Raw genomic sequence first — 9,314 nt, 5'->3', positions numbered from 1 at the left:
ATGATTAGCTGAAAACAGTTCAGATTTAGTCCCTATACTTTCCTCAAACCATATTAAAACATTGTGAAAACTGATGGCAATGGAAACATTTCCGTTACATATCAGAAAGAACCACCACTTCATAACCAAATTCACTGAAGTCACTGGCATGCAAATTCTATTTTGACACTGACTAGTTAGTTAAAAACACCTGTACTAGCAAGTAGACAACATATGCGCTAACATATTTGTACTGGGAAAGTAATGATATATTCTTATACTTACTGTTGATGTGAAGAGCAAACTCGAGTAAGCTTTTCCAGCTCTTCACCACTCAGTTCTTTAGCTGAATTCCTCAGTGTTGTAACTGGACTAGGAACTGCTGCTTTCCATTTTCTTTCTAAATTAAATAAAAATAATTTTCAGCCAAAGTATTATAAAAGCAGTATTTGCTTAACATAAAACTTATTAATGTGAAAACTTATTAATGGAGAAATATTGACAACTCTTCTGTGTACGCTCCACAATCTTGTTTCAGACTGTGCAAGAAAAGCATTGTATTTTTTCACAACATACTATTTTCATCACATCAGATTTGCAACCCTAAACCAAAAATAAGATCAGAACAACTGTGGATCAGTCAAAGTCTCCATTAATAGAATAAAGAGTGACAAACTATTTGCAACTTTTTCATGAATGCCAACCGTATCCTGGGCTGTATCCAGAGAGGTGTGGCCAGCAGGTCGAGGGAGGGGATTCTGCCCCTGTACTCTGCTCTTGTGAGACCCCACCTGGAGTGCTGCGTCCAGCTGTGGAGCCCTCAATATCAGAAGGATATTGACCACTTGGAGCGAGTCCAGAGGAGGGCCACGAAGATGATCAGAGGGCTGGAGCACCTCTCCTATGACGAAAGGCTGCGAGAACTGGGCTTGTTCAGCCTGGAGAAGAGGAGGCTCCGAGGAGACCTCATTGCAGCTTTCCAGTATCTGAAGGGGGCCTACAAGGGTGCTGGGAGAGGACTTTTTACAAGAGCCTGTAGTGATAGGACAAGGGGTAATGGGTATAAATTGAAATCAGGGAGGTTTAGATTAGATGTCAGGAAGAAATTCTTCCCAGAGAGGGTGGTGAGGCACTGGAACAGGTTGCCCAGAGAAGCTGTGGATGCCCCATCCCTGGAAGTGTTCAAGGCCAGGCTGGATGAGGCTTTGAGCAACCTGGTCTAGTGGAAGGGGTCCCTGCCCATGGCAGGGGGGGTGGAACTAGATGATCTTTAAGGTCCCTTTCAACCCTAACCATTCTATGATTCTATGAAATGTGAGAGAAGAAATCTGAAGCAGGAATACCTTTTTCACAACAAGCTCAGAGAAATTCTGATATAAATACCGCTTTTGCTATATAACATTTTAAAAATGACAAGAAGTATGCTCTATTATTTAGAAATACAAAACCAATTAACTGTTCTTTCTGCTGTTCTAGCTTAGCCTGTACTCACCCCACTGCTGCTGTATGGAAGAAAGATTTGCAAGCAGCTGCTCATGATACAGTCGTTCAAGCTGAATGAACTTCATTGCCTTCTCGTCTGAATGGGCGGTTAAAGAAAAATGCACACACATATGGACATGTTATAACTTATTTGTATTTGGCACCATATTTGAAAGGGATATCATTATGCACCTGAAATTTGACATAAATGAATCAAAATGAATAATGACTAGCACCCAGATTTCTGTGCAAGGAAGAAAATAATAGCAGACGTGAAAACAGCAAGCAAAAAGTAAAACAAGTTGAGAAAACTTCCAAAAATGAAAACCCTGTTCTCTTCAGCAGTTACCTTTTCCCACATGCCTTAAGTCCAACAGAAGTTTTTCTAGAACATAAACAAGCAAAGTATTATTATGCTGACAACCCATCAGAAAATGAAATCTCTGGGAAATCAAAGGCAAAACAATTGTACAAATATAAGCATGTATCTCTCAAGAAACATAATTATATGTCAATAACCATAACTAACTGGAAATGCTTCGTCTCCTTTCTATCAACCAGCTGGAGCCAGTATTTAAAAATTTTCCCCAACTCAAACTTTCAAAAAGATACCCTTCCCCATTTCAGCCATTGTACACAACACCGTTGGACAGCTGAGTTCACCTTTCGTCTTCTTTCTGAAGCTTCTGCTTTCTTTTCTTCTCTTCCCTTAGGGTTATCAATATATTCACAAAGGTATACTGATAGTTATATATTTTGTCATACTCAGAATAATTCTAGTTCCACAAGCCCGAGTTGTCAGTTGTTGTTTAAAGCCATGTTTTGCCAGCGATTTGAAATTTAATTTTACAGCACAATGAGAACATAAGTACAGCGAACAAGGTTCTTAGTAATATAGAAAAAATATTTTACATTATCATACTCATTAAATACTGGAGTAATTATACACAACCAGTACTTGTTATTCTTGTTAACTTCATTCAACATACACCTAGCATGGCTAATGAACAATATTAATGGAAAGAATATTCCTTGCCTTCAAGAAATCTGGTATTAGAAACAGAATTACAGATCAGAGAGATAGCCGTAGAGGATCACAGCAACAAACCCTGAATTATTGTTAATATGAAGTTCTACACTGGACGAATTAAAATGCCTGTCATGGATAATTAATACAGTGCAACATGATCAAGTAAGTTCTTTATTAACCTCAGGAAACTGATGGTTGCAAGTACAGAGGAGATATCCTTCATAAATATGTATTATATAGCGGTGTTGAATTCCACACATCAGGTGTACATTGCATTAAAAATATTTCCTTTGACCAGCTTTAAATACAGCACCCTTCGATTAAAGCAACTTCTATGGAAGAAAAACTGTCTATCATACTGTTGAATGCATTTTAAAATTTACTCTATTTCCCCCTGCAGAGCTATAATTTACTACAGAATTTTTCCATGCCTTTAATTTGTGCTCTATATTTTGGATTTTCTGATGGATGCTTTTGAATTAGGATGACTAAGACAGAAGTACAGTCTTCTACGACAGTGATGGATATTTTATGTATTACTTTTATAATATTGCTAGACTTATTTCTCTGGGTTTGTACTGCAGGCTAATATAATTTGGCTAAGTTCCAAGGATACCTTTCCAGGTTTCTTATGCTTTGTTATTTAACCATTACAATTGCCTATTTGCTGTATTCTGTTTGTAACAAATTACATAATAAAGAAATAAGCTGTATGCACAGATTCTGTAATTTATGACTCACCTTAGTGAATCACATACACCTTAAGGGCTTACCACTCTTGCCTCTTCTTTTTACAGTCTGATCATTTTCCCTTAAAAGCAAAAGATGAAAACTCAGTCCACCTTTTCTAAAAATATAATTTTGCTTTAAGGTTTAATATGATTATTCTCCCCCACAATTACTGAAATGTATTGGAGTAATTAGCAGCAGTTCAACTATTATAACTTTTTGACCAAAATTATTTGTATTATCTAGGAACAAATCAAAATAAACTGAACCACTGTACTAGCTGTTCCCAGAAGCAATTGCCCATATTTTCCTACAACAGTTTCTCAAACTACTCTGATACAATTTTGACTAATTAGCGTGTGCAGAACAACATGTTGCTATTGTTTGGAGGTTGCTGATCTCTGTTAGCTCAGTCTGTTTGGTATTTTTATTCTAATCTAGACACTTGTAGGACATATTCTAATCAACTGTTGTGATAATTTTATTCTTAATACAACAGTGCCCCATTTCGTATAACAGAATACATACCTTATCTTGATGGGACGTATTCCCAGTTACTAATACTTAGAACAGAACTTATCCTATAAAAACAGACGTTGTTTGAAAACATTTTCCTACTTTATTGTTTGTGCACAGCTACTAATGATTGTATCAGTACAGCTTTTGGAAGTGGATTTATAACCTAACTCTTATTCCATCTGTCTGATTAAGAAGGACTTGCAAACATAGTGTACATTTACTCATGGGTAAATTATGGCTGTTCACTTCTTCCTAACCCTGACCTACAACCTGTGAGTCAATGGTAAAGCATTTGTCTTCTGTGTTTCATCACGCCAACTTATTTTACTATCACGTAACAATTTCTACAAGTAAAAGGATACATTCCTCCTCTTGAAAATAGGTCTCAGCTATCTGTCAAAGTAAAAAAAAAAAAAAAAAGGAAAAGAAAAATTAGGATTCTATAATTTTCATTATAAAATAGATATATATAGGTAAATATAAAGTGAACTTTTTATTATTATTGTTTTAAACATCTGCTTTGCAGGTTTGTATTTAGCTTGGGTAAAATACAACGTCAGAATAAATGCATGTATTCTTATTCTAGGAAAGATGTTTAAAAAGAATATCAAACCACACAGAAATACTAAGTCTTCTCACACAAATGGATTTGCTCAAATGTTAGTTGGGTTTTATTTTGTTACAACAAAAAAATGTTGCGGAAACTTTTTTAATGAACATATTGGGAAGTTTAAAATGGCCTAGAACAAAATTATTGTGTTTACTGATACGAGTTGAAGAGTTTGAATTCTGTTAGTGACCACTGTTTCCTTATGTTTGACCAAACTGAGACCATTGCTGAGCTCCCCCGAGCATTACAGTGCAATTAGATAAAATGGAGTAATGGAGGGTTCCTGACTGATGAGAAAAGAATAATCTTGGAAAAAAAGACACTGAAAGTATCACCTATTACAGCATCAGATATGCCAATGACCTTCCTATTTATGCCCTATTTACAATAATTACTTGCAAGAAATATTTCAAATACATAGAAATATGTACAATATGAATATTTGAAATTAATAAGGTAAACATAAAAGGACTCAAGTTCTTAGGTTTTTTCTGTGTTACTACTAGTCTACCTGCAGAAGGCAGACAATACCACTGCAGCAGCCTTCTGCCACTTCCTTTCCTGAAGCTGCTTGGCTGTGTTAAAAAGATTTAAAGATCCTCTACTTCATGTGTCAGTTCACTAAGCCTAACATCTTGATATGTGAAGCTCTTCAACAATAGAGCAAGACATGGAGCTAAGCCAGAGAGCAGTTCTTTGATTTGCACTGTAGTTGTTATGACATGAAACAAATTTGTGGCTCTTCCTCCGTAGGCTGACATTTCTAAAACAGAACAATGAAAACTGGATTTGTAACAAGACAGCTCTGTCAAGGATGACCATTAAAAGAAAAACCCTAAAAATCACAATTCTTCAAGACTTCTTCTTTTAGATGGATGTTGAGTTAATACAGATATGTCAAACCAAAGAAATACCAGGGCGTAGACACAAGAAATAAGCAAACATAACCTGTTGAATTTACAGCTCCAAGTGCTAAGGAGGCTTAATATAGAGAACAAAATTCATTCCAAAGCAGTTACTGAAGACCAGGAAAGTCAGACGTAAGACAGACTACATATAAAATACTTGAATACCTAGTCAACCTTCAGCACTTGTAGCTTAACAAAATGTGTATGCTGACATTAAATGCTGCTGTAACAGCTGTTGCCTTGGCCAGCAGCTAGGAATTGAACAAGGGATCTCTATACCTAAGCATTCCAGATGTCTAGATGCAACGTCTTAAAAAGCAACTTCACCCTAGCTGGGTAATTTTATAACACCTATCTTTAAGAGGTCACTGCCAAAAGGAACAGTAAATGTATGCTCACCGAGGATTTATACACAGAAGCTGTGTATAAACCACGAATATGGGCATGCAAACAGAAGAGAAAATGATGTTCTGCTATACCAAGTTATTGCTATGTCAAAGCTACATATTGTAATTGCAGATTACTGGAATAGATTTACTATCCTTTTCCTAGTGATGCTTTTGCTTTCAAACAGCTATTTCAAAGCCAAAATTACAAGCAAAACTTCCAGAAAAAAAGTAAAAATGCCTGTTAGAAAAAAATACGTTCTCTGTTAATCAAGTAAAAGTTTCTTTTTGTTTGGGTTTCTTTGGTTTTGTTCCCCTCCCCACAAAACACACAAACAGGCATAAAGATTATTTCTTGGACCAAAAGGGCAAAGACACCATTGTATTAAAGTCCACGCAAGCAGCTCTGAGAACTCAAGTATCCACAGACAAACATAAAACAGGCATGTTTCTAATTAGAATCAGAATTTCACCAACTCTTGAGTTGGTGGTAGGGGGTATTATAGAAAAGACAGAGTTGATACCTGGAAAGGAAAAGGCATAACACTGGGTAGAAAATCTAATTTGGTAACCAAAACATATTTCTTCCAATTCCTCCCTGTAGACTACTAATATTTGAGATTTGCAATAACAAGTTATTTGTGCTTGCTAGAAAACTGGGCAAGCTTTCCTAGAAAGCTGATGAATATTGATGGCTTGGTTTACAAATGCAATAAAATACAAAAAATACAAACTTTAGAAGTAAAAATATTTTGTTACACAGAACTACACCGTATCAGTGACCTTTACAAGCATTAAATAATTAATCTTCAGGGACAGCCTATTTGACATGCATGGTGAGGCAAGGGCCATGCTTGCAAAATGTTTCTAGTAATTGTGGGCACCCTGATAGCTGAACAGGCTGAGACACCTCATAGCTGGCGCTCCAACGACTTCCCTGGAGGCACACAGGCTCAATCTTCAGGGCATATCAATTCAGACACTCAATTTGAAGGGTTTCACAAGCGGGCACTCTGTAAAAGTCTGAAGACGACTACTCAAAACAGACCGCAACTTGATAGAGGAGTCTAGATTACAAGCTGCATATTCCTGTATTTGGTTTGTGTGGAAGGATTTTGGTAGCCAGGGAAGGGGCTACAGGGATGGCTTCTGCGAGAAGCTGCTAGAAGCTTCTCTGGTTAACACCGGACCTACTCGTCGGTGGTCCCCCCGGCCCCTGCCTCTGGTCACAGCAGAGCCAGTCAGTGCCTCTGCGAGCAACATATTTAAGAGGGGAAAACAAAGGAACCTGGAGTGAAGAGTGGGATGTGAGAAGGACAGACAGGTTGGCATGTGGGTCAGTGCAGAGAGGAGGGGAGGAGGTGGCTGGAGCAAGGGTTCCCATCAGCCCGTGGTGAGAGGGCAGGCTGTGGCCCTGCAGCCATGGAGGGTCACGGGGGAGCAGAGACCCCCCTGTACCCTGAGGAGGGCCCCACACCAGGGCAGGCAGTTGCACCTGGACTCTGCGGACCTGTGACGCCATGGGAAGGCAATGCTGGAGCAGGCTGCTCCTGAAGGCCTGCACCCCACCAGGAGGGACCCATGCTGGAGCAGTCCGTGGAGAACTGCAGCCCATGGGAAAGACTAATGTCAGAGAAGCTGGTGGAGGACTGTCTCCCGTGGGAGGGAACGCACACTGGAGCAGGGGCAGCGTGTGAGGATCCCTCCGCCTGAGGGGGAAAGAGCAGCAGAGACAAGGTGTGATGGGCTGACCACACCCCCCACCATTCCTCATTCCCCTGTGCCACTTGGGGGGAGGAGGGAGAGAAATAAATGATGAGTCTGGGAAGAGAGGAAGGGCAGGGGAAGGTTTTTGGATCTGATTTGGTTTGTAACTAATTATATTGATTTTTCTTCCCCACGTCGAGTCTGTGTGGCCCGTGACCATAATTGGTGAGTGATCCCTCCCTGTCCTTGTCTTGATCCACGAGCCTTTCCTTGTATTTTCTCCTCTCCATCCCACCACGGGGAGGAGTGAGCAACTGGCTGTGTGGGGCTCACTTACCGGCCAGGGTTAAACCATGACATCCTGACTCTCAGCCTTATTACTAACTGCTAGACCAATCTGAGCCCAGTAACTCCAAAACAGAATTGTGACTGATTCTAAGGTTCTTTTTTGCATATTTTGTCTGCTATCCATAACAGTCTCCTAAGGATTTCTAGAGCTGCCAAAACTATCTGTGTTTTATATATGAGTACGTCGCAGATTCTGTAACAAATGCTAAACAAATCACATGAATCCCATTCAAGACAGGAAATCCTATTTTAATTAAAAGTTAAACCTTAGAACAGCCCCTAATATGCCACAGTCTTTAAATATGTAATACAGGATTCCCACTAACAATGTGGATTGTTAGCAGTCTAGAACATCTGACACAGCTCTTCATTTTACACTGAATTTTGTCATACAAAATAAAAAGAGAATGTGATAGAAGAGTATTTGCTAGACTTGTCATGAAAGGAAGTTACTGGCAGACCTGTATTAGCAATCTGAATAGAAGACTGCAGATGACAGGTTAATTTGCTGGAAAAGGAAAAAAAATTATTAATAGACTCACTTTACATGAAAACATGAATGCTATCGTCAAAATCCTTTATTTTTTTTCCCCAGAGTAAAAAGTATGTTATGATCCTTCTAAGTTCTCTTAGCTTTCTTTCAAACGCTCCATTTAAAATGTTTGATATTTCTTAAGAAAGAAGAAATGGTGTTTGATTATGTCTGCATCTGGAAATGCAGATTCTGTTCTCAGTTCTGTCATGTTTCCTGTGTGACTTTCAGAAGGTTATTACCCTTAGGGCTTGGCTTCCTCATCTAAAACGCAGCTGACAGATTTCACCTCCATCATGTTCAATGACACTCCTTAAGTCTGTAAAGCATTTTGAAGTTTTTGCCTTAACTGTGTTGTTTTCCAAAACAGACCTTTGTACTGACTCATTAACAACCACCAAATTCCGCATACCTAAAAGTACAAACGTACATACCTAAAATTACAATCCTAATGCAAAGTTTCAATTAAGCTTTAGAACAATATAAAATATTTTCACTCAAACACAGATTGCAAACAAAAAATTAAAATTATGTCAAATGTAGATTATCTATAATTTGCAATTATAGAGAAACCTCTTTCTCAAATATAATTATTTATATTAAAGAAAATAATTATGCAAGAGTCTTACAGTTTAGAAGGTTAAAATGTCACAATCATCCAATTTTCCACAATAAAGATAATGCAACTAAGTCAAATCAGACACCGTACAGTATCTATATATATAGCCCATATTAGATGCTACAGCCAAACAAAAATCTTGTAGTCTACTGTTAGCTTGACACAGCTAAACTATAAATTAATACTGTGTCAAGCCTTATCAACATATTCATCTTGCATCATAATCTCCAGAAAGAAAAAAGTACTGGCCAGTTAATAAGAGAGACTGATTTTCAAATAACAGTATTTCCTTTGCTCTTACAGGTGTGGCGACTATGCTATAAAAATGTATACACAAAGAAACCTTGAATCTTAGCATTCATGCTAGAAAGATGTCTGTACAGTAAAATATAATTCCAGATTTAAAACGTTACTCAGACATCAGCTGTCTTGTGTCTATACCAGTGTCTTACAAACCATATTTAA

The 9,314-nt window shown here is 38.1% G+C and overlaps 1 protein-coding gene across 1 annotated transcript in view; it reads right to left on the bottom strand.

Moving 5' to 3' along the window:
- Positions 1–264: 264 nt before the first annotated feature.
- The window catches only part of LOC104513975 (consortin-like), a gene marked incomplete at both ends in the record, with an annotated part of 9,574 nt that continues 524 nt past the window's right edge, over positions 265–9,314 (bottom strand). The window contains 3 exons of the mRNA XM_010157486.1: positions 265–379; positions 1,472–1,558; positions 4,102–4,132. Of these exons, the coding sequence (XP_010155788.1) occupies positions 265–379; positions 1,472–1,558; positions 4,102–4,132 (233 nt within the window). The remainder of the gene's footprint in view (positions 380–1,471; positions 1,559–4,101; positions 4,133–9,314) is intronic.

This window comes from Eurypyga helias, unplaced genomic scaffold (genome assembly GCF_000690775.1).
Source record: "Eurypyga helias isolate BGI_N326 unplaced genomic scaffold, ASM69077v1 scaffold12818, whole genome shotgun sequence".
In the NCBI taxonomy this organism is placed as follows: Eukaryota; Metazoa; Chordata; class Aves; order Eurypygiformes; family Eurypygidae; genus Eurypyga; species Eurypyga helias.
Note: the sequence above shows the minus strand (reverse complement) of the source record. Positions and strands in the feature narration are given on the sequence as shown.